Source organism: Manacus candei, unplaced genomic scaffold, assembly GCF_025592945.1.
Source record: "Manacus candei isolate 608988 ecotype Guabito, Panama unplaced genomic scaffold, ASM2559294v1 h1tg000005l, whole genome shotgun sequence".
Taxonomy (NCBI): Eukaryota; Metazoa; Chordata; class Aves; order Passeriformes; family Pipridae; genus Manacus; species Manacus candei.
This window is the reverse complement of record NW_026138053.1, coordinates 21,309,551-21,333,395: the sequence shown is the minus strand read 5'-3', so window position 1 is coordinate 21,333,395 and position 23,845 is coordinate 21,309,551. Positions and strand designations below refer to the sequence as shown.

Below are 23,845 nucleotides of genomic sequence, written 5' to 3'. Positions count from 1 at the left end.
CTGCAGGGCCCAGACCCCGGCCCGTGAGGGGCCCAGCCCGTTCCGGGCGGACGGGCCGCGCCCCCGCCCCGCCCCGCTGGGGGCGGTGCCGCCGGCGGTGCCGCCCCGTTTCCGGTGCCATGGCGGCCGGAGCGCGGCCGCGGCCGGGGACGGGGCCGGGGCGGCCCGCGGGGCAGCGGCGGAGCGGCGGCGGCGGGATGGCGATGTGAGGCGGCGCGGAGCCATGTCGGGGTGCGCGTGGGGCGCGGCGCCGCCGCTGCTGGAGGCGCTGGGCCGGCTGTGGGAGGTGCAGGCGCCGCTGGGCAGCGGCTCCTCGGCCTCGGTGTACCGGGTGCGCTGCTGCGGGGACCCGCGGGCCCCCCCCGGCGCCGTCAAGGAGTTCGTGCCGCCCCCGGGGCCGCGGCCCGGCCCCGCTCGCCGCCCCGGCGCCCGCCCGCCCGCCGCCGACTGCGCCGAGTACGGGTTCCGCAAGGAGCGCGCCGCGCTCGAGCAGCTCCGCGGGCACCGCAACATCGGTAACAGCACCGGCACCGCGACCCGGGCACCCCAAACCCCCGCGCCCCGGCACCCCGGCACCCGGCATCCCCCGCCCCTCGGCCCCCCGCCCCGCAGCCCGGGCACCCCCCGATCCTCCCTCGGATCCCCAAACGCCTCTTCTCGGGGACCCTCGCGGGCACCCTCTATCCTTATAGCCCCCACCTCTGCCCACCCAGGGCAAACCCCCAAGCCAACCCCTCCAGCCAGGGAGGGGAACCCCCAACTCCTTTGGGAATACGGGCGTCCTCGCCCCCAGGCCCACCCCCGCTGGCAGGGCATTGTGGTTTTTTGGGTTGGCACCCCTGGGTGGGCAGGTTTAAGGGCCCTCAGCCTGGGTGCCCTAAAGCAGCCTCGCTGTGGTGGGTGCTCCTGGTACCTCAACCCTTACCTGGACCCAGGGTCTGCAGGGGATGTCCCCAGGGTGGGCAGGAGAGACAGGAATCAGCCTTTGTGTGGGCAGAGAGGGTCACTGCAGGCAGGGCACCCCTGAGTCCTCCTTTGGGCAGGGTGCCAGAGCTGCCCTGGCAAGAGCCATGATGCCTGTGGGGCAGCAGTGGGACAGTGTGTGCCTGCTGGCCTGCCTGGTCTGGGCTGGAGCTCCTGGGCTGCCTCCACAGGTGGGAATGAGCTTGGGAAGGGAGGAAGCCTGTGTATTTGAGGTGGCTGCTGGAAGCGCCCTAGTTCACCCACTGATGCTATTTTTTTGTTGGTATGAAATGTTTTTTTATGCCATAATGTGCCTGGACACCCAGACAGAGCTTGGGTCCCACTGTGCAAGATTTATCACAGGAAAGAGATCAGCATGTCTCAAAAAGAGTGGTGTTACATCCAATTTGCCCCCCCCCCCCGCTTATCCATGTCCCAGATTGTCCTGAGCAGGAGCACCCAGCCCTGACCTTTAGCAAAGCCTGGTGGGGTGTTGTGAGACTGGCCTGTCCTCTGAAGCCCGTAGAGGTGACAGGGCTGGTTTTCCCTTGCTGCTTCCCTCCGAAGCATGATTCTCCATCCCTCTGAACATCACCCGTTACAAAACAGCTGGGCTGCCCCCTGCAACTGTGGTGGTGTGCAGCGGTGGAAGGGGATGACCCATGCCTGTCGCTGTGTCTCACTGCAGTGACTCTGTACGGTGTGTTCACCAACCACTACTCTGCCAACGGCCCGTCTCGCTGCCTGCTGCTGGAGCTGCTGGACATCAGTGTGTCCGAGCTGCTGCTGCACTCCAGCAACCAGGGCTGCTCCATGTGGATGATCCAGCACTGCGCCCGAGACGTTCTGGAAGCCCTGGCTTTCCTGCACCACAAAGGCTACGTGCACGCAGACCTCAAGCCACGAAACATCCTGTGGAGCGCAGAGGAGGAGTGCTTTAAGCTCATTGACTTTGGACTTAGCTTCAAAGAGGGGAATCAGGTTTGGAATGTGCTACTCTTGAAGCAGATGGCTCTGTGTTGTGTGGCTCTGTGATGCTTTCAGGTCATGAGTGAAGGACTTGATGTGACCTGATCAGAGTAGCTGAGCTGGTGCTGAGGGTTTCCTGGAAAAGGCTAAAATGTTGTCTGGCCCCAGAAACAGAAGCTCATGTTCCCATCCCCTTGCATGTCTCTGGTTTCTGCCTTTGTGCTACAAATTCCAGAGTTAATGATGCACTGAGAAAAGTGGTGTCTCAGCTTCTTGGGAAGTTTGCTAGTTTTTGCATGGTCAGACCAGTGGGAGCACCCAGAAATGCAGAATTTGCTTTTATCATCCCTTATCGTGGGTAGTAGGAGTCCAGGCTTCACCATTAGCTTCCCCAATCAATTGTGTTATCTCTGACAGTGTCTTTGTGCTTGTCTTTACCCTAGCTTCAGCAGCTTCCCTTTTTCAGGAAGTCTGGATGTTTCTTTCGAGTCCATGCTCTGGTTGTGGGTGGGCAGTGTCTGTTCTTTACTGACATGGACAATCTCTGCCTGTTCTACTCTGCTTCTCTCATTTGCTGAGCTTTCTCTCTCTTCTTGCTGTCACTTTTTCGTTTTGGTGATACTGAGTTTTCTAAGTTAGTTCTTGTCCATTTTATTCTCTTCCATGGCTTCTCATGGAAGTAGAGAGCCTCGGGAGGTTCTGCTGTGGGCTTGATAGAGCTTCCTTTCACCCCTCCCTCTCTCAGTAAAGCTTTTCCATCAGGTAGCCTCATAGAACATTTGCCTGTGATCATTGGGTGATGGATGGTAAGTCCAGTAAGCGAGCTTTAATTTTTTTGTTCAAACTTTGTCCTGGCTTGTCCCCATTCCATGCATGCTTCTCTTTTAGAGGTTTTAAATTAATAGACTCTTTTTATACTGGTTTACCTGGTATTAACAGTACAGCTCACTGATTGTGAATATCAGAGGGTTGTGTGGGTGACCTGTCTCTGAATTCTTTGGTACAGGAGCTGTTTTTAATGTTTGGGCTTCTTAACTCCTCCATGTTGTCTTCAGTTCTCCCACGTTCTTTGCTGAGTTTGTGTTGGTAATCTGTTGCTGTCTATCAGCAAAATACATGCTCCTGGTGTCCTGTGTCTAATGCACATATTTTTATTTAATTCAGGTCTGTGTTCTGCTGCTTGCTCTGTGAGTTGCCTTGTAATAGGTGATCAGTTGTTTTATTTGCTTCCATGGTTCCTTCCAATCTGCTTTCTTTGGGCTGAGTTTCCTTTGCCCTTTCTCACAAACACAGTGGCTGCGTGGGGTGAACCGTCTGACCCTGCTTTGCATGTGCACCAGGTATCAGCGTCTCCTCCCACCCTGCCTTGGGCAGCAGCCTACATGCATGATTTCCTTATCTGAGTCAAAGACCATGCTACTTTTATGTATGGCAGTCCTGCCAAGCTTATCCTTACGTCAAGTTTCCTGCCATTACTGTTTTAACAGAGAATGGCTGTACATACAGCAAGGTCTCAACCACTTGCAGCTCTCAAAATGCTTTAGGTTGTAGGAGTGACATTCCATCTCACTCTTTTCCCTGGTGCCATTGACCATGGTGTTTATCTCTGAATGTTTTTTGGTGGGGCTGCCAAATTGCTGCTTTTGCCATGCTGGAGGTTCTGCTCCTTGCTGATAGGAGGAGGGACACTGATGAGCAATTTGTGTATTTTTTTTATTTATTTTTTTTAGAGTTCGTAAACCACTTTTGAGCTCTGTTGCTGGAAAATGTTTTCCGTAAAGTGTATTTTCAGTCAGAGAACCAGATAATCTTGGTTTGACTGTATTATCCTGGTAGGAATTCCCAATCCTGTGCCTTATCCAGGAAGTAAGCTTGCATATTCTTCTGTCATTCTCTGAGTGTAAAACAAGCCCTCCCATGTTAAAAAGACGCAGCATGCAGTTTGTCTTTGTACACTTGGCTGGACAAAGCCACAGCTGACTGACCAGGTATTGCCTGAGAGCACGAGGCTGGACTGGAGCCTTCAGAGCAGCCCCTCCAGCCAGCACTTGTGTGGTTCTACAATTTCCTGTTTTCTTTGCAGCAGGCAGTGTATGGGCATTTTCTTCTGCTGTGCCAGCCACGGCAGCTGGGCAGGTATTGATTGCTGCAGCACTTGAGGCTATGAGGGGGAGAAGGAAGAGGTGTGTGGGAAGTGCCTTTGGTAATTTCCTTGTCTGAGCATTAGGTGCCTGCTTCGTTCTTTTAACATTTTGTTCCAGAGAACATCAGCACTTGAATGATGGCAGCAGTTACTGATCCTCACTGCTCAGATAGGGCTGTTTGTGCTCTCACACAGACGTGGGAGCGCAGTGTGGGTGTTCGACTCTTATCCTGAAATTTCTAGCGTCTTCTGTGCTTAGGAGAGGCTGAAGGGCCAGTCTGCAATGACATCCAGCCTCTTCCTCCCAGCAGTGCTGTCTTTCAGAGAGGGCAGATGTTAGTGGGATGCCTGCTGTTTTGCTGGGAGATGTTTTCTTTTCCAGATAGTCTTGTTTTTTCCTCGGCACAGCAGTATAGAGAGTTGAACTCCCTGCCTTGCACAAGGCTGTACAATGCTCTCTGTCAATTTGGCAGTAGTATTTTGGGGCCTCATTTGGAAGGATAGCTGTGAATTGATTTAAGGATAGAGTGGATAACGCGATTCTGGAAAATTAACTTTTTCTGTGTGTTTGGTCTCCCGTAGGATGTGAAATATATTCAAACAGACGGGTATCGGGCTCCAGAGGCAGAACTGCAGAACTGCCTGGCACAGGCAGGGCTCCAGAGTGAGACAGAATGTACCTCTGCTGTGGATCTGTGGAGTCTGGGAATTGTTTTACTGGAAATGTTCTCAGGAATGAAACTGAAACATACAGTCCAATCTCAGGAATGGAAGGTGAGTGAGAGAGAGCTGCTGAGAGCATTCTTACTTGCACCAAACAAGTCTTTGTTCATAACCTGGATTTGTGAGGTAGCACCTGGAAACTAGATAGTGTTTCCAGGATGTTTCTCTAATCCTATTGCTTTGAGGATTAAGGTTCCAGAGCCTTAAAGACACACCTGTCCTGTGGGACTGGCATCTCTGAATGCTGCCTGTGTTCAGGTTACTGAAAGGTGAGGGTTCCAGGAGTCTGTGTTTGGAGCCTGTGTCTTGCCTAGATTTGGTAGGCAAGTTGTCCTGGTTGTTGTTGTGGCACAGGAGGAAGAAAAAAATCAATGGCTGATGTTTGTCAGCTAGTCCAACAGCACAATGACAGAGGAATTATTTGCTGATTTTAGTTTAATGTTAGCTCTAATTTGGGGATCTTTTTGTAAGTCTATATCCTGAGAAAACAAGAGGAAGTCTCTGCGTTGTGAGCCTGTCCTCTGTTTTGTATGAAATAACCTTGTTTTGTGTTACCCTTCCCAGTAAGAATATCCTTTCAGCATCATAACCTCCACAGTCACAGCAAATTTTCCTGCATATGGAAATTTCCAGCTTTTGCACAGGCAAATGAGAAAAGCCTCATTTGATGTGAGCCTGCTAGTTTAACATGTGAGGCTTGGGCATTGGGGATGTCTCACAAAACTCCACAGTACTACAGCCCTCTGCCATCCAGTCCGGAAAATGGTGGGATATTGCAAGCTTTGCACTGGTCTGGTTTTTACCTCCCTAATCACTGTTTCTTTTTCTTTACAGACAAACAGTTCTGCCATCATTGATCGTATATTTGCCAGTGAAGGGGTGGTTAATTCAGCCATTCCAGCTTATCACCTCAGAGACCTTATCAAAAGGTATCTTATCACATTTGCCTACTGGTGCTTAAAGATGTGCTCTGTAAAGTCAAGCCTGTAGCCTTGTTCTTGGCAACTTAGAGCACACATTTAACACTTTCTTTTTTTTTTTAAATCTCCCACTGTACTCATAACGAGCCCAAGCATTATCAGAGATGTTTTGGTTCCTCTGATTTTGGCACAGTTTGGAGTAAGTATGTAAAGAGTATCAGTCATGATGTTGATCATTTGCTCTTTCAGTGCTTAGCACTTAAAGCCAAGAGGTTATATTTGGAGAATACTGAAGACTTTGCTGCTTTGGGGGAGTGTTGTCAGAAACGAGGGAGAGGGGCAGAAAGTGCTGCTCTCTGCTGCTCTCAGGATTCAAATGCACTTGTGAAACTCTGCTGAGAAGTCTGCCAAGGGGATTGTTTTCGCTGTTCTGTGACTGTGCTCTGAGGCTACAGAGTGAATGAGGACACAACTGGGCAGAAATAGTATTGGGAGCCACTGGTAAAGCTGAGTAGGGCATGTTCTCAGGCAAGCCCTGGGCTATTAGCTGCTTTGAATCCCATTTGTGCAAAGATGTGGGAGCACCTTGGAGTGTGATAACTTTCATGAGACTGCATGCATGCCTGAGATGTGGGCTGAATGGCCTGGGGAGGTCAAGCTGGAACATGCTGTGTTCCCTGTAAACTTGTAAGTGAGCAACTTCCATTTTCTGGTGCTGAGAGACATCAAGAAGGAAAGCCTGCTCTGCCATATACCCAAAATGCTTTCAGGGGATCCTTCTGGTGTGCTTCAGCTGTGGGTTGGAAGGTGTGCTTCTCACTCTTCTCTTTGTACCATAACCACCCCAAAAATACGGTACTCCCCTGTGCTGGCTTCCACTGAGTGGAATTTATCTGTGCAGGAATGTCCCACGCAAGAACATAAGTGTGTCTTCTCTTCCAGCATGCTTCATTGTGACCAAGGCAAGCGAGCCTCTGCTGAGAAGGCTTTATGCAGCCCGTTCTTCAGCATTCCCTTTGGTAAGCTGTGTGTGTCGCTCCTGCTCACGGCTCTCAGCATGTGCTGGAAGCAGCACAGAGTACAGTTCAGCTGTTGTTTCTGGTTCAGGCCTGACTGCTGCTGCTCTGTGGCTCTTCCCAGCCCTCCATGGTACTGCAGCAGGCAGGTCAGAGTGATGCCTGTGCTCTCAGTGCTGCCCTGCCTCTCCAGCCCCGTGGGCTGTCGCTATTCCCTGGTTGGACTCCCATTAAATTCTGACTAAGAGGGTATTGGCAGCAGAATTCATCTGAGGGGACAGAAATAACCAAGATATTTACCTAATATTGTGACCATTGAGGTGCTTTTGAAGAGTGAAATGCTATTTATGGTGAGTGGATGGGTTTTCTTATGCCAAGTGTTTCCCAGATGAGAAATAGCCAGGAATGTGAGTGACTAAGGCAGGGGCTGGTGGTGGCATGTGCTGCTGCCTCTGCATAGGTCAGACAGTCCCAGTGTGTTCTCAAGGTGCGAGCCTTTTTTGCAGCGACTGGCCTGCCTGTTCTGGTGCCTGTGTGGCAGATCACAGACAGATGTCACTGTCACTTTCATCTGACCCTTAAATTTAGTGAAATAGAGGTGTTTCCTCAGGACCTCCCCATGTGGGTTGCAGGTGGTCAACAAAAGGTGGGCTGAGATCTCCCTGTTTTCTGTTCCAAAAGCAACACAGTAGCATTCTCCAGAGCTTGTCTTCTTTCAAGAACACCAGTGAAGAGCTCTGCATCCAGCTTTTCTGCAGCATAAATTAATGCTTCAGGCATCCAGCTTCTGGCTGGGCTAGGAGTTCCCCTGGAATCTTAGCCCTGCTTTTCTTAAGCTCCTTGCTGTATCTTACAGTAAAGATCACTAAATGTTGCTTCTTATAGACACTGATATTTCTGTGTATTAGGCAAAGGTAACAACTCATTCCTGTTTTCAAACTTCACTTGCATCTCAGAAACTGGGACTGTTGTAATCAAAGCTGCCTTCCATGGCTGAACCTTGCAGCCAGTAGTGCTTTAGAGCAGGGAATAGTGTATTGGCAGTGCTTTCTCATCTAGTTTTGAACACACAGACTTCTAACTGTACTGAGGAAGGTGCTTCTGTGGTTAGTGCTATGAGTTTATATGAGAGCTTCCATTTTTCTTAGTTCTCTTTGCTGGTTCTTTTCTTTGCCAAACTTGTGCTTATGCTTGTCTGCACAAAGAACCATTTACTGTTGCTTTCCTAGCAAGTCAGAAAATGATCTGTCATTGCCTTTCACTTGGACACAGCTTTTCTGTTTAGAGCAAAGACAGATAAGAATGGCTTTCCTTGTCATTTACAGCCAAGTCTTGACTTTCCAGTTCATCAGCTCCTTTCCTGTGTTGTCAGTGTGGTTGGTGTCACCTGGCATTTGAAGAGGAGCAGAGGGACTGGGTAGAAAGTACCTCCTAAAGCAGAAGAGTATTGCAAGAAATGTGTTTGTCACTTGGGTGCAAGAATACCAGATGGCTCTGAATTCTAAGTATTGGTTTGTCTCACCTTCTGAAAAAAGACATATGAAATAAAGGACAAATTTACTTTAGTCTGTTTCTTCTTCTGGGTAGCAAGTGACAGAACAAGAAGAAATGGCCTCAAGTTGTACCACAGGAGGTTTAAATTGGATATTAGGAAAATTTTCTTCACTGAGAAGGTTGTCAAGCATTGGAACAGGCTGTCCAGGGAAGTGGTGGACTCACTATTCCCAGAGGTATTTAAAAGAAGTATAGATGTGGCATTTGGTGGTGGACTGGGGACATTTGGTGGTGAACTTGGCAGTGCTGTGTGGGACTTGATCTTACAAGTCTTTTCCATACTAAATGATTCTGTGAATAAAAGGGGCAGCATGTAAGACCGAGGTGACACTTACATGTTCTTTCAGTCTCCAGTTCATCTGCTGTCTCTTGGTTGAAAATAGTCCTGTGGAAGAACGGTCCTCAAAGTTCACTTGGAACTGGAATACGCCTGGTTATCTGAAGGCAGCACTTTTCTTCAAAGGGCTGCCCTCAGTGATTCCTGGCATCGTCTAGACTGATAAGGCCTTTCATACTCTAAGCTTTTCACAAGGGCTTTTCCTTGTCAGGCAGGAGGAGATTTACAACGTCTGTGCTTGCCTTGCATCTTTTCTTGGACTATGAGATCAGCATCTTCTGTCTGTGCCTAGTGAAGATGTCAGCTCCCTCATATGCATTATGTGCTTAGCTTGGAAAAGTATTTCCTAGGAAATAATAGCCCACTTCCCAAACGTGGTTAGAAGGCTCAGGCTGGAGAATTGAAGCCATTTCCCTTTTCTGTCCCCTCTCACTGTCAAGTGGGAGAGCTTTGAAGTACTGCTATTGTGTTCAGCTGCTGTAGCTGCCAAAACAAATAAACACATTGACACTCTCTAAGTACTGCAAGTTGGGCTTCCAGATCTTAAATTCATGAGTGGCCTGCCAGTCCTGTCCAGGAACTGCGAAATCAAGCTTTTTTTCTTGGAGAAGTGACACTGTCCCTGCAGCTCTGAGTTTATAGAGGATATCCTCGTTTTTGCCATTAGCCTTTCCACCTTGACTGTTTCCTTCTCCCACAGTGGTATCTATACTACACTGAGCCAAGTGCCCAAAGTGTTTTATTTCTGCTCCTATGAAGTTGTTCACAGGATCACTGCTCCCCCGCCTTGTGGCCATGCCTGATTCTACAGCACTGCATTATTTAAGTAACCAAATAGTTTTCCCCACTTCTGTTGCAAGATTGTATGGTGGTCTTCAAAGCAGTGGATTGCAGTTGGTTTTTGAAGAGGGAAGGTTTACATAGTGTTCAGGGAAAGATATTCTAGGGAGATCTGAGGCCTGTGCCTTAGTATGATTTAAGAATTGGAGTTACAGAAGCTGGCCAGCCTTTTTTCAGCTTGTCTGTTAGCAGTAACAGGAGAGGCGAGTTGCAGAGTAGTTCTTTCATCTTCTCACATCTCTACATATATGGGGTAGTTTGTTCAACAAGCGTAGCTCTTGAGGTCACATCAATTTCCGAGACTGAGCTAAGTAGACACAACTCTAGTCTTCATTTAAAGAGCAATTTCAGGTGCTGGCCTCAGAATAATTGCAGAGTGCACTGAACCCACTGGAAGAGTCTCTCAGCGCACAGGTGAAGATAAGTTGGAAACAGAGAATACAGACTGTAAATGCAGGTAATGGAGCAGAGAAGCAGAACTGTACTGCAAGGAGCAGTGAGTGCTTGTGTATCATAATGCATTTTGAGTCAATTTCCCGTTTTCTTGCTCCTTTGATTTCTTTTCTTTAATTCTTTGGATGCCAAACAGCTCCCCATATCGAAGATTTGGTGATGCTCCCCACGCCTGTGCTGAGGCTGCTAAATGTTCTGAGTGATGCTTCTCTGCAGTGTGAAGAAGAATATGAAGGTTGGTGCAAGCCATGCAATTCCCATGTAGCAATGTTGTTTTACAGACTCTGTTTTGTTTGCCTCTGGGGATGTGAGAGCAAGCAGGTGAGCAATTAATAGGCTCAAGAACAGTAAACAAAGAGCTGCTTGGCTGAGATTTGGTACCAAGTGGTTCAACTGCACCAATGGAGAATAGACTAAGAGACTGAGAGAGAAAGCAGAGATTGTAGGAATTTCTTGAAGGATCCCAAATTTAAAAAAAAACAAACAAAAAGTTTATTTTTATTTTCTTCTTTGTTTAAATGCCTGCAGACTTCATTTTGTGTTTGTAGCTCTGAGCTTCCACTGGACATGTACAGGACTCCGGAGTTCAGTAGCACACATCCTTAAAAAATTGCTAATGAACTTATCCAAGATCTCAGCAGAGAACTGAAATATCTCATTGGAGTTCTTAAACTGTGGTAGATGGCCAGGCATGTTGGTGGAATTTGCATTTCTGCTTGCTGTCAAATCCATGTGAGTGGCAAAAGCTAGAGAGCTCTGGGAATACAAGTTTAAAGGCCAGGTTCTGCTCACACAAAGAAGGGCTTGTGGCAGCTACTTTAGTTCCCCTCCTCCCAGTGCCATAGCAGGCACTCGTAAATCCCAAATGTTTTAGCTACTGGAAGGCCAGTCTTTGTGTGCAAGGAAGAGCACTGTTCATGTGCTTCAAACCCTGCTCATGGAGGTTCACTGCCTGCAGGTCTGTGTTCCTGAGCCTCAGTTCAGACACTTCCATCTCATTACGTGGCCATTAAGCAACATAAGCTTCTGCTGTGGCACTTCATGCTTGTTTACTTTAAATTGAGAAGAAAAAGCTATGTGTTGACTAAGTGTTCTTGATGTGTTATCTCGCCTTCATTTGTTTCTTGGCTCGTCCTAGTTTGCAAGTGAAAGACAACCAACTCTTTCCTTTCTCAGATATCCTGGAAGACATAAGGGAGGAGTGTCAGAAATATGGACCGGTGGTTTCCTTGCTTATTCCAAAGGAGAATCCTGGTAAAGGCCAAGTAAGTGAACGGAGGGAAGAGGCTGTGTATTCCTACGTGCACTCCATGTGCTGCAAGACTGCTGCTCAGTGGCTGATGGAAGTGCTAAAAATAAATGGCTATTTTGAAGGACAGCACAGGTTCCTTCCTAGTTACATAAGGTTGCCCAAACAGCTCTAGCAGGGGGGCTGGGATACGGGATGGAAGTGTAGAAGCTACTTTCTCTCACCTTAGCAAATGAGGAGTAGGAGATGAAATTCCAATTCAGAGAAGCAGCTCTTTCCTTTTTAGCTCCAATGCTCTGTGCTCAGCCAAGGATGAAGAATTTGTTCAGGAATGGTTTTCCCAGCTGCAGGGTGGGAGGGAGTGAGTGGCATGGAGCACTGGAAGTCCTGTTTCTCCTCTCTCTCTTTCAGGTCTTTGTCGAATATGCAAATGCTGGTGATTCCAAAGCTGCCCAAAAAATGCTGACTGGAAAGATTTTTGATGGCAAGTTTGTTGTGGCTACGTTTTACCCACTGAGTGCCTATAAGAGAGGATATCTGTACCAAAACTTGCTGTAGGCAGTAGCAACAATCAGGAGAGTTGTCTTGCTCCTCTTCCTCACATGTTTTAAAGTTGAATGTGCAAAAGATCTTCCTAGCCCTGCTTTCGAGTCATCTGTGAAGGAGAGATGCGAAGGACTTGAACGGGCTTTGAAACCTTTACTGCTGCTTTGTGATGTGCCGAGGAGGCCGGGATGGCTTTCAGCGTGTGCCTGTGTGTGTGTTGTGCTTGCTCATGTGCAGGGGGTGTGTGGCTCTGCCCTGGTGGGCGCTCGCATGGCAGGAGCGGTGACGGTGGGAGCCCGGCAGGCCGAGCAGACCTTGGCAAGCTCTCTTCAGCGATTTGCAGTGAGACCAAAGTCTTGGCCTTAGCACTGGACTTGGCTCTAGGGAGAGAGTTTCTCTGTTAAGCTTTCCTATAACTCCAGTGCTGGGGAGGAAGAAGAGGAGGAAGGCTTCCCCGCTTTTTGTTGATACCTATAATAAATAAAGAAGCAAAAACAGCATCCTCTCTAAAGCAGACCAGGAGGACTTTTGAGTCTTCTCATCACGTAGAGCAGAGGGAGGCTGTGAAATCTGCTGAGCCTATGGGGTTGCCCTGTCACCGTGAGCCAAGTAGAGTCATCCAACTGACCTGGCACAGACATCTGTGCTGAGGCAATGAGATGTGGGTGACAGTGCCTGTGGGGAGCTGAGCTTGCTTGTATGCCTGGGGTGGGCCGGGACTGGTGGTGGATAGCAGGTCAGAGCAGTGGCAGCCTCAGTCCCCACACAACCTGTAAGCACTTTGTAGCCTGAGGTGATGTGAAAACCCTGCCATGTGGAGTCATCTTTCTAGCACATACCCTGTGCTGGCACTGATGCTCCCTAGCTCTGATGCCAAATCATCTGTAATATGTAAGCATCTTTAGGTGATGTTTTTGGAAAAGAGTGCTACAGCACGCAGTATTCTTTGTGTCTCAGCAGGACTCCTGCCCTGCAAGTCTTATAAGAACAAATATTTGTCTGTTGTAGGTCCCATGCTTGGCTTTTCTGTGATGTGCGTTTTGGTTTTGCATTAACCCATTAGACTTGTAGATTAGAAGCACTGACACTTTTGGTCCTTCATAGGTTACACAAAGGGCCTGAGGCAATCTGAGATCCTGTATGGAAAGGGCTTAATCAGTCATCAGACTTGACTGGCCTGGAGAAGGTCTTTCCCACTGTCAGGGACAACAGCCATGTGCTTTTGGGGAAAAAGCACTGGGCCAGCAGCATCGCTGCTCCCCCCAGAGCACGCTTTGGTCATGTGGCTGCAGTGCTCAGGCAGACACTGCACAGCTGCTGGTGTGGGGTTGGCAGTGACTTATTTCCCAGAGGTGTCCAAACCTGTAACCCAGCAGAGCCTTTCCCTGCAGGGTAGGCACTTTGCTCCTGATGAGCACAGGGTGAAACAGCCCTGCTTAGAGGGTGACCAGCTTGTGGCTGGTGGTGGCTTGTGACCCTGGTACCAGTTTTAGTGAGGAGGAGAGCCCTCCTGAATTCTTTTCTCCAGCTGAAATACCTGTGGGCAGCTGCCTGAACCATCCCTGACCTTCTCTGGAATAATACCTGAATTACCTTGCAGTTTACTGTTTGCATCTTGCAGATGCTGGACTTGCTGGAATCCTGCACTTAAAAGTTCCTGTTGATTTTTTGCCCTGTGTGTGGTGTGTCAGAAGATCCAATGTCTGTAGCATTTCACAAGTCTGAGTTCTTCTCTGTGCTGGTGTGTAGTCCTGTCTACTGTGGCCCTTCCCAAACTCCCCCTGAAAGGACCAATCTCTGAATTCTTCTATTGCCTTTGAGATGGTGGGCTTGCCAGGGAAAAAAAAAAATGCCACAATGAGTTTTAAGGTGTGATTTGCTGATCACATTTTTCTGGGAATGATGCTATTTTGGTGTACATAGCTGTTAACCAGCTTTGGGGTGTGTGATTCATTGCTTTTAATTTAACTGTCCTTGCAGTGAAGCACCTTTTAGTGTCTGGGAGGAACTGGATGATTAACTGGGTGAGGGTTTTTCCTATGTGAAGAGCAGTGTTTAAAGTATTGGTAGGCACTGACTGACTGCCTCAGCTCTGCGTTGTTGCTGTCCCTGAGGGGCTGAGCCAGGGGTCAAAGCACTTTGGCCCAGACTTACACATGTTGAATGCCATCATGTCAGCAGCATTAAGCTGGCAGGAACAAACCCGAGAGTTCCTGCCCTGCCGAGTGCCACCCACGTGGGGACACAGGGAGCTCCCCTGGGTGCTGTCACCTACAGCAGTACCAGGACAGGGAGATGTTGAGGTGCAGGTGCAGAACTTGAATGTGTTTTAAGTTCTCACGTGCATTTCTCTAGGACCGTGAGCTGCTCTGTCATCTTTCAAGCATATCTTTTTCAGTCAGAATTATGCTTTGGGATTTTCAACAAAAGAGCTGTGCCAGGATTAATCTTTAGAGAGGAGCTACAGCCTGTTCCTGCAGCATGGTAGAGCTCCTCCACTAGAGTTTGGATGCAGTTTTGTTCAGCTGCTTTAATAGGACCTACATGAATCCTCCAGATGCAAACTTCTGCTATCAGGTCTTTTTCTCCTGATGTTCATTGACCAGGCTTGAGCACTGAGCTGGGCAAAAAACCCAGAGCTGCTTTTCATTTTCCTTCTGGCGAGAGCTGAAGATGCTGATCTCTGTCCTGTCACTGGATCCACCCCTCTGCAGGCTGTGGGGTACAGGGAGATTTCGATGAATTTTGTTGTTATTCCTCACCCTCTGCCTTCAAAGACTTTCTCCCAAGATGAGGCTTACTCTGCTGTCTCAGCAACCTAGTGGTGGCTTGGCTAAAACCTGTGAGTTTCTTAACTCTAGATTGTATCTCAAGTGTGAGTGGTGATTCAGTCCAAGGTGTCTGTCGTGGCATGTGCCTGGATGGGCCTGGCTTTCCTTGTCTCTAGATTACTGCCTGCTTGAGGTGCAGAAGTGTTGAGGCATGCCACTCAGATGCTTGCTGGGTTTCCTGGTCCGTGCTGCTCCCTCTCACTAGCCCTTGGTGTAGCACCGACCTATGTAGTCCTACCTTAGTCGTAGGGTAACTGGTGTTTAAGTCACTGGCCAAAGCACAAGTCAGCTCTGATTTTAGCTGTATTCCTAATTTTATTCTCACTGGTCTTCAGCCTCCTAACAACATAGCCTAACAACGGGCACCGTGTTGCACCCGGGTTGTCTTTCCAGAGGGTTCAGTACACTTCCTCCTGCTGTGCCGGATCCTGTAACCACGTGCCTCCCTTCGGGTTAGATGTCAACTGTTGTATCCCGTCATGCACCCTTGCTGAGCAGATGTGTGCTTGATACAGGTGATTAATAAACGATGCTTCAGTAGGAAGTGGTTGTGCAGTGTGCTGTTCTTGTGGCAATGATGGTGAAAAAACACGTAGCTGAGCAAGTTCTCTGTCACCGTGTGCCAGTCTGGGGGGGACAGGGCTGTGACCTGGCCATGGTGGTGGTAGTATTTATGTTTGGCTGTTGGAACTTACCTTGTGCACCAGCAGGGCCGAAAACCCCGGTGGGAGCGCCGGGGTGACCTCTGCCTGGCCAGAGTCCACCGTGTCCCCTCCCAGTCACTGGAGGCTCGGCTGCTTGCGGCAGCACCGCCTACGGACACCTCACACGGGCGTGTTCCTCGCTCGCTCTGGCATAAGGGCTTCCGATGGGATGTCATCCGGGGGGGAAACCACTCCGTGACGCAGGAGCCTTCCCGGGAGATGATGCGGGTTGCACAAGGTCCCGCAGCCGCCGGGGGGGCCGCGTGGGCGGTTCTGTGGCTGCGGCCGCGCTGGCACAGCCCGGGGGCCGTGTCGCAACACCGGGCCCGGCAGAGCTCGGGAAGCGCTGGGACAATGCTCTCGGGCACACGGTGCGACTCTTGGGGAGGGTCCTGTGCGGGGCTGAGGGTGGGACTGATGGTCCCGGTGGGTCCCTTCCAACTCGGGATGTTCTGAGTCTGTGACACCACGCGCCCTCTGAATAACGGGACGAGCGGTGTCTCACCGGTCCTGGACCGGCAAGGTTCCCGCGCTGAGGGGGCTGTTCCCGCGGGGCTCCTCCTCCGCAGGGACTCGCACGCGGATTTTCGGGTGGATTTGGGTTTTTTCCTTACGGGCCCCTCCCCTCCGGCCCGGCCGGGGCCGTGCGCTGACGTGGCGCGCGTTGCCATGGCAGCCTCCGGCGCGCGCCCCCGCAGCGGCCGCTCCCATTGGCGGCGGCGCCGCGAGGGGGTCGGGCCGTCCTGCCCCCGCCCCCGGCACCTATTGGGCGGGCGGCGGGCACCACGTAGCGCGGGGCGCGGCCATTGGCGGCGCGGCGGCGGCGTGGAGCTATAAAATGCCGGCGGGGGCGCGTCGGCCCCGCGGTGGCGGCGGGCGGGATGGAGGTGGTGGACGGGAGGGAGGCGGCGGACGGAATGGAGGCGGCGGACGGAATGGAGGCGGCGGACGGAATAGAGGCGGCGGACGCGATGGAGGCGGCGGACGCGGCGGCGCTGCGGGAGCGGCTGGAGGCGGGCGGGCAGGGCCATGTGCTGCGCTTCTGGCAGGAGCTGGACGACGCGGCCCGCCGGGCGCTGGCGGCCGAGCTGCGCGGCATGGACGTGGCCGAGATCAACCGCTTCTTCCGCCGCGCCCGCGGGGACGGCGGCGGCGAAGCGGCGGCGGCGGCGCTTGACGCGCGGATGGAGCCGGTGCCGCGGGACGTGCTGGGCAGCGCCAGCCGCGACCGCGGGCTGGTGCCGCGCTGGGAGAGCCGCGGTAGGTGGCGGGGGCGGCGGGGCCCGGCGCGGCGCGGTGCCGGAGCCGCCGGCCCCACGCGTGTGTGCTCCCCCAGGGCTGGCGGAGATCGCGGGCAGCCGCGTGGCCGCGCTGCTGCTGGCCGGCGGGCAGGGCACCCGCCTCGGCGTCCCCTACCCCAAGGGCATGTGCGACGTGGGGCTGCCCTCCCGCAAGACCCTCTTCCACCTCCAGGCCCAGCGCCTGCGGCGGCTGCAGCAGCTGGCGGAGGAGCAGCACGGCACCCCCTGCCATATCCCCTGGTGAGCTCTGGCCCCGGGTGGCCTCTGGGGAACGGGGAGGTGTCGGCAGGATCCCGTTGGCGCTGATGGGCTGGTGTAGCCCTGTCGGTGTCAGCAGCCCGAGATCCCCCGGATTGGTGCAGTTCCCCTTCCCAGGCCCTGGGCTGATGCAGAGCCCCTTGGCCGCCCAGGAACAATGGGTTGGCGCAGCTCCTCTTGATACCAGTGCTATTGCTATGGGCATATCCCTTTGGAGTTAGTGGTTCCAGGCTCAATGAGTGGCACTGATGGGTCCCACGTTGTCAAACTCAGCCCCGTGGCCCTTGGGAAGGTCTGTCATGTCCCCATATGGGACAGCAGCCATGCAAAGCAGGGGTCTAGGCAGCAAGGGGCAGCTGTGGTGCTGTGAGCAGGAGGTTGGTGTCAAGGAAGAAGCTGCTGGGGGTGTCCCCTGCACTGTGCAGGGTGTTTTATGGTTTTGGAGATATATGTTGCAAGGAAGAGTGAAGCTCTTCTTTGGCTTGCCAAAGTGGTGGCAAGCCACCATCTGACAGCAGGTCAGATTCTCCTAAACGTGGAGAGGGCTGTTCCCTACATTTGGGATGAGGGGTGTGAGACCCTGCCTCTCCTCCCTGCTCATTGGGGGTCTCCTGCTCTGCAACAGGTACATCATGACAAGTGGCCGCACTATGGAGTCCACCAAGGAATTCTTCCAGAAGCATTGTTATTTTGGCTTGAAGAAGGAAAACATCATCTTCTTCCAGCAGGGCATGCTGCCTGCCCTGGGGTTCGATGGAAAAATCCTGCTGGAGGAGAAGGGCAAGATTGCTATGGCACCAGGTTAGTGGTGGGAGCTGATGGGAGGGGCGCACAGGGGCGAGATGTGGTGCTGAGGACAAGCTTTTGGGGCTGGAGTCTTGCAGTGTGACGTGGCTGACGGGTGACGCAGGCTGAGAGGTGTCCGTCTTGGCAGGGAGGACCAGGGTGGGGTATGGCTGGGCTGACAACCCTCCACACCATCTCCGTGGGGAAGGAGGATGAACGTGGGTGGCTGATGGGACTGCTGGATGTTGCTGCAGCCCCAATAGTTTGTTCTCTTTGCAGATGGCAATGGGGGCCTGTACCGGGCCCTGGGGGCACACGGCATCGTGGATGACATGGAGCGGAGGGGTGTGCAGAGTGTCCATGTGTACTGCGTGGACAACATCCTGGTGAAGGTGGCTGACCCCAGGTTCATTGGGTTCTGCTTGGAGAAGGGAGCAGACTGTGGGGCTAAGGTACGGTTTTGGGGGCTGGCAGGCTCTGCTTTCCTGGAGCCAAGTGGGGTCTGTCCCGCTCCTTGCCTGTCTTCCCTGATTCCTCATCCTTTGTTTTCTGGTTCACCACATTCAGAAGGGATAGCTAAGCACCAGGAGCATAGTGGTGAAGTAGCACATGTTGCCAGTCCTACCTGCCCCTTGGGTAGTCCTGCCTGCCCTTGGCACTGTGGGGGATGTGGGGCATCACTGAGCCCTGCCTGGTGCCGTTCCTCTCCTGTCTTGCACAGGAATGTGGCACTGACAGGCCCAGGGCTCAGAGGTCTCTTAGTGCCTGGGGACAAGAGGCTCCTAGGGAGTCCTGTGGAGCTCCCTGGTTCACACCTGGATGCTGGGCAGCTGTTTTCCAGGTGGTTGTGGGTAGCAGAGGTGGACAAGATCCTTGCCATAGGCTGCCAGCTGTCCCCAGGAGTGACATCCTGGGCCACCGGACCAGGATCTGGTGGGTGCAGCTGACACACTGAACCCAGCCCTATGTGTTGTGGATAGGACATTACATACTCCAAGCTTTACCTAAAGACTGGCTTAACAGCCAAAGAGGCTGTTTTTGTTTACACTGGGCTTGGCTCTGGCAAACAGACAAGAGGACTTACTGGGTCTGAAGCTTTCAGAGAGCAAGCTGAGAAAGGGAAAGCAGTTCCTCCTCCTGGCTTGCACGAGAGAAAGAGGAAATAAGCAGAATGCCCTTTGTCCCTGCATGCCACCCCACCATGGTGACAGTGATGGGTAGGGATTTGCTGGGGTAGTCCTGTGCCCAGATGGAGGTATGTGGGTTGTTAGGAAGAGGAGGGAGGTCAAGTGTAGGGAGATGGCTCTGCTGAGCCGGCAGCCTCCTGGTTGTGCACAGCAAGCTGGCTAAAAATATCTGTGCCCTCTGCCAGCTGCACATGGGCTTGGTGCCAGATCCTGCCCGCACCCTCTGGGTGTGTCTGACACCCTGTCACCCAGTTCTGCCATCAACCTCCTCTAGTCCCCATTGCCAGAAGTACCTGAGAGGGGAGGGCTCCAGCATCCCTATCCCTGCACTATCCCAGCACAGCAAAAAGCCTTGGCAGGGGATGCTGGGTACGAGGGAGTATATTTGAAGTGCTGGGCTTTGAGTGTCTCTCTGACAGTCCTTCCCTTGGGCAGGTGGTGGAGAAGACCAACCCCACGGAGCCGGTGGGTGTGGTGTGCCGAGTGGATGGTGTGTACCAGGTGGTGGAGTACAGCGAGATCTCCCTGGCCACTGCCCAGAAACGGGGCCCGGACGGGCGGCTGCTCTTCAACGCAGGCAACATCGCCAATCACTACTTCACCACTGCCTTCCTGAAAGATGTAGTCAAGTAAGGGCCTGCTAGGGTGCTGCTGGAGTCCTGGTGCCAAGTGGAGTTGACTGTACCTTGCTTTCTGTTGGCTAAGCTCCAGCTGTTTGCAGGTGTGCTGATATGAGGCCCCTGATATCCAGCCTCTGCACATGTGGCCTGACCCTTGCCTCTCCACACAGTCTCTTCCTTGAGATAAGATTTCTCCTGGCCATAGCTAGATGCAGCTTCCAGAGTGCAGGCGTGTGGAGCCGTCCTCTCCTGGCTGCCATGGGGTTGAGCAGCCTGTGCCTCAGAGAGGCTCTCCTGCTGCAGCAGTGTCTGAGATGGAGACGTGGCTTGCTCAGGCAAGTGACATCTCTTTCTTGGCCTGTTGCAGCACTTATGAACCACAACTGCAGCACCATGTAGCTGAGAAGAAGATCCCACATGTGGACATCACTACAGGGCAGTTAATCCAACCCGAGAAGCCCAATGGGATTAAGATGGAAAAATTCGTCTTTGACATCTTCCAGTTTTCCAAGTATGTCCTTTTTTCTCCACGGGGCAGAGGCTGTTGGCTCTGCCTTGGGCAGCTCTGAGAGCCTCCAGGGTGGTGCCAGGGGTGTGCCCACTGGTGATGCCCTGATACCAGGATAAGATGCCAGCTCCTGTGCTTTGCCGCAGCAGTGGATGGTTGTGCTTGGAGATGAGCAGCAGGAGGGACAGGCGCTGTGTGCTTCTTGCTTGGCTGAGCCCTGCTTCTGGGCCAGAAGAACATCTGCTGACTCTACAGCCCAGGCCCTCCCTTCCCTCCTTCATGACTGTAAAAAACAACCCATGGGTGTGGGCTGTGGGAGGGCCATGGCCCCAGCTCAGCCACCCTGGCAGGGGAGAAGTGATGAAGCAGCCACGATTTCCAAACCTGACCCTCCCATGCTCTGTTTCCCCCTAAGGAAGTTTGTGGTGTACGAGGTGCTGCGTGAGGACGAGTTCTCTCCCCTGAAGAACGCAGACAGCCAGAATGGCAAGGACAACCCCACCACAGCCCGACATGCCTTGATGTCCCTGCACCACTGCTGGGTTCTCAATGCAGGGGGGCACTTTGTGGACGAAAACGGCACACGCATCCCTGCCATCCCTCGGTGAGTTGCTGCTCCTGGCACTCCTGCATCCTTTTTTGGGCTGGATATAAGGCACGAGGCAGTCCCCAGCCCTTCTGCATTTCACTGCTCCTGATAACAGTGTCACTGAAGTGACCAGCTATGGGGCCTTTCTCCTGGATGGTCCATGGGGCAGAGCTGGATGCGGGCTGAGTGGTGGCCACAGGAGCAGTGCTTGCTCACTTAGCAGCAGCTTTCCTTCTTGATTCAGCACCTCTGAACCAAATCCTGCCAGACTCCCTTGCACAGCGAAGGTTGCCTCTGCAGGGAGGAGGTGGCTCCCTAAAGCCCAAGCACACCAGCAGATCCATACAGCAGCCAGGCTGGAGTCAGGGCATCCCTCCCCACAACCCCTCTTTGGAGATCAGCAAAGCCCAGACTTGTTCTGCTGTGTTTTTTCCCTGCCTCGCTAACCCTTGTCTATTCCCATGTAGCATCCCAAACGGAAGGTCCACTGCCACGCCAGCAGATGTCAAAGACAAGTAACTATACCGTGCAGCTTGCGTGGTGGCGGGGCTGTGCTTAGGAACTAATGGGCTGTAGGCCAGGCTGTGGGTGCGCGCTGGGACAGGTGCCCGCAGCCACTAACGGGGCTGGGGGGCTCTGGGCCGCATGCTGGGAGCGGGGCACGTCCCACAGCTCGTCCCCGTGGATGCTGCTTCTCATGGTGGCGGGCAGTAGGCAGCGTCTGCTCCCTCCCAGGCTCCTTTCCGCAGGGGCAGCCAGCAGGGGTGACTGGATGGGGCTTGTGCTGCTGGTGCGGATGCGGGGTGGCAGCAGCCTGATGCTGACTGCCCACGGCCCCCAAAGGACATCCCACAGGCGGGATGCTGTTGGGAAACATGCTGGCACGTCCCTTCGATGACACCCCCCTGTTAATCACACCATGGCACAGCACAGGCTGGACTGGTCCCGGCCGGTCCCAGTGCTGGAGATGGCTGCTGTCTCCCGATGTCCGCCAGGCGTCCAGGCAGATGGAAACGGGATTGAAAGCGTTGAGTTAACGTCAAGCAGGCTTTGATGTAGCATGTGTGAATCACAGCACGGCGGCCAGCTGTGCTTTGTGTGACTTCAGCTCTTGAGGTTGGTACATCCAGACCATGACACCAGGAAAAGCCCCTGGCTCAGCGCCTGAAAGTTTACAGGAATACACGGGAGAGCTTTAACACTTCTGTTAACAGCAGCATGTTCTGTAGGCACGGGGCTGGTGGGGTGTCTGGGACTTGGTCTTCGAGTCATTCACCAGCTCTAAGCAAGCTTGTTACCTTCCCCCGCTTCAGAAGTTGTATCTTATAGTACTTTCTGGTGAGATATTCCTAGGATCTCTGTTTTAATTCCAGACTCCAAGTGTTTACAGGCTTATGACTGGGCCATCACACTAGTTATAACATAGGAAGAAGGATGCACTTTATCCTACATTTACTCTTCATTGCCAGTTGATGTCAATTCTTTTTTTTTTTTTTTAACAATTATCTGGAATCTAACTCCCAAGCCAAACACAAGTATGAGAGCTGGGTTAGGATGGGTGAGTTTTATTTACAGCTGGGACAGGAGGGGTGCTGAGTGAGTCCGTGGCAGCAGGGATGAGCTTTAACCGAAGTGAAGGGAGCATTGTCACGGATGACATCCTGCCATACCTGCGTGGCTGGGAAGAGGCACCCTGGGGTGCTGCTGTGGCTCCTTGTTGGCTCCACGTGGATGCACTCCCTATCCAGACTTATATACCAGCTGGATCCAGGGAGTATCTGGGAGGGGGTCCTATGAAGGCTAGTGACAGCAGGAGCAGCCTTGGGGCCCCCACACAGCCCCCTGCCCAGCAGTGCTGCTGCAGTGGCCAGTACTGGTGTGTTCTGATGTTTTGCTCACCAGTGCCAGCGCACCGGCAGAACAAAGGAGCTGAAACAGTTGATCTAAGAGGCAAAGGCAGGAGGAGCAAACAGTGCTGCAGGGAGCATTTCTGAGCGAGCAGACAGGCTTACTCTCCATCCTCTGATTGTGCTTTAAGCAGGAGAGGGCTGAAAGAAAGACCAGTTATAGCCAGCAAATGGGAAGGTGCTGTGTGAGTGCATCTGCCATCACCCCCAAGGGTGCAGGAGGAGGAGGAGGAAGGAGTTTGCATGCAGCATCAAAAATAGTGGGGCTGGGGACACAGGCACTGCCGTAGTTGCACACATGGAAAGGCATCATGAAACCCACATCTAAAGCTCTCTTCCCTTTCAGTCGCTGCTGGTATCTAAACTTTCACTTGCACCTCTGTGGAGAGCACGCAAGGCTTGACTAACCCAGGGCAGCTCTGTGCTGGTGGCAGCTCTGTGCTGACCCCCCCACCTGGCATCAGCAAGATCTTGGGCCCCGTCCATGTCCCCTGGTGGGATGTAACTAACTCTCCTGGCTTTTTCTCTGCAGCTTGAAGGATGCAAACGACCTGCCAATCCAGTGTGAAATTTCTCCCCTCGTGTCCTATGGAGGAGAAGTGAGTACTGACTCTCCAGAGCTGAAGAGGTCCTTGCAGATGGACTAGACAGGTGGAGGGGCTGGCAGGGCACACATGTGAGGGGATAAGCCATGGAAGTGTGACTTGAATTCACTGTGGGGCTTTTTGAGACATTGTCCCCCAAGCTGCTAGCCCAGGAGGGGACCAGAGCCACCTGTGAGCAACTCAGGGGGTCAGCAGAGCAGATGATGTGTGGTGTGTTCCTAATGAGCCCCTTTGTCTTCCTGTAGGGTCTGGAAAAGTACGTGAAGGACCGAGAGTTTCGCGCACCTCTGATTATTGACGAGGATGGGATCCACGAGCTGGTGAAGAATGGGATGTAGTGGCAGCGGGGTGCCCAAGCAGGGCTGTCCATCCCGCCAGAAACTCAGACACATGAAGGTTTATAGCTGTGACTGGTTGGGGCTGGTCCTGCTCACTCCAGCCTTGTGCAGGGGAGGATGTGGCCCACTTGGTTCTCAGCACGTTGTATGCTTCTATTTATATTTTAATTTAAAAACCAAACACTTTATGGATTCCCCTGCCAAGAAGCACAGCTATGGCATGGTGCTCTTTGCACTCCAGGCTGTGGGCATTTATTTTTAAACATGTATATAGTAGTACTCATTGTACATGCAGAGAGAGGATTTTTATGGTACGGGGCTGGGATTAATCTTGAATTTTTATTTTTCTTAAATCTACATGACTATTTTTTTTTAATAGGGTCCTTGTCATTGCCCATGTCCCTCCTTTTAGTCATCCTTTCTACGTTGCACAACTGGAAGCACCCAATTAAACTCTGAGTCCCTCCTGTTTGTCATCTGGTGGTGTTTGAGTGACGA

At 52.4% G+C, this 23,845-nt stretch overlaps 2 protein-coding genes across 3 annotated transcripts; both read left to right on the top strand.

Moving 5' to 3' along the window:
• Window positions 1–156: 156 nt before the first annotated feature.
• Window positions 157–15,088, top strand: UHMK1 (U2AF homology motif kinase 1). Its single transcript, XM_051808438.1, has 8 exons — window positions 157–515; window positions 1,652–1,944; window positions 4,658–4,849; window positions 5,633–5,727; window positions 6,661–6,737; window positions 10,055–10,153; window positions 11,095–11,183; window positions 11,579–15,088. The coding sequence occupies exons 1-8, from the start codon at window positions 224–226 to the stop codon at window positions 11,723–11,725; spliced, it is 1,284 nt and encodes a 427-aa protein (XP_051664398.1). The 5' UTR covers window positions 157–223; the 3' UTR covers window positions 11,726–15,088.
• Window positions 15,089–16,195: 1,107 nt separating this feature from the next.
• On the top strand, window positions 16,196–23,818 carry UAP1 (UDP-N-acetylglucosamine pyrophosphorylase 1). 2 transcript variants are annotated; one of them, XM_051796183.1, is made up of 10 exons: window positions 16,196–16,508; window positions 16,585–16,789; window positions 17,433–17,608; window positions 17,873–18,045; window positions 19,216–19,409; window positions 19,768–19,911; window positions 20,324–20,512; window positions 20,965–21,012; window positions 22,937–23,003; window positions 23,255–23,818. In XM_051796183.1, the coding sequence occupies exons 1-10, from the start codon at window positions 16,220–16,222 to the stop codon at window positions 23,345–23,347; spliced, it is 1,578 nt and encodes a 525-aa protein (XP_051652143.1). In that variant the 5' UTR covers window positions 16,196–16,219; the 3' UTR covers window positions 23,348–23,818. The 2 variants fall into 2 exon arrangements, with proteins under 2 accessions (XP_051652143.1, XP_051652152.1); XM_051796192.1 differs by lacking the exon at window positions 20,965–21,012 and having other exon boundaries at window positions 16,198–16,508.
• The last annotated feature ends 27 nt before the right edge of the window (window positions 23,819–23,845 follow it).

What these genes read in the sequence shown, in the direction of transcription:
- UAP1 (XM_051796183.1), top strand. Translation starts at nt 16,220, where the DNA reads ATGGAGGCGGCGGACGCGGCGGCGCTGCGGGAGCGGCTGGAGGCGGGC. An exon ending in GAGCAGACTGTGGGGCTAAG is followed by an intron (nt 18,046 to 19,215) that starts GTACGGTTTTGG and finishes TCCCTTGGGCAG; the next exon opens with GTGGTGGAGAAGACCAACCC. An exon ending in GACATCTTCCAGTTTTCCAA is followed by an intron (nt 19,912 to 20,323) that starts GTATGTCCTTTT and finishes TTTCCCCCTAAG; the next exon opens with GAAGTTTGTGGTGTACGAGG.
- UHMK1 (XM_051808438.1), top strand. Translation starts at nt 224, where the DNA reads ATGTCGGGGTGCGCGTGGGGCGCGGCGCCGCCGCTGCTGGAGGCGCTG. An exon ending in GCTTCAAAGAGGGGAATCAG is followed by an intron (nt 1,945 to 4,657) that starts GTTTGGAATGTG and finishes GGTCTCCCGTAG; the next exon opens with GATGTGAAATATATTCAAAC. An exon ending in GTTCTTCAGCATTCCCTTTG is followed by an intron (nt 6,738 to 10,054) that starts GTAAGCTGTGTG and finishes GATGCCAAACAG; the next exon opens with CTCCCCATATCGAAGATTTG.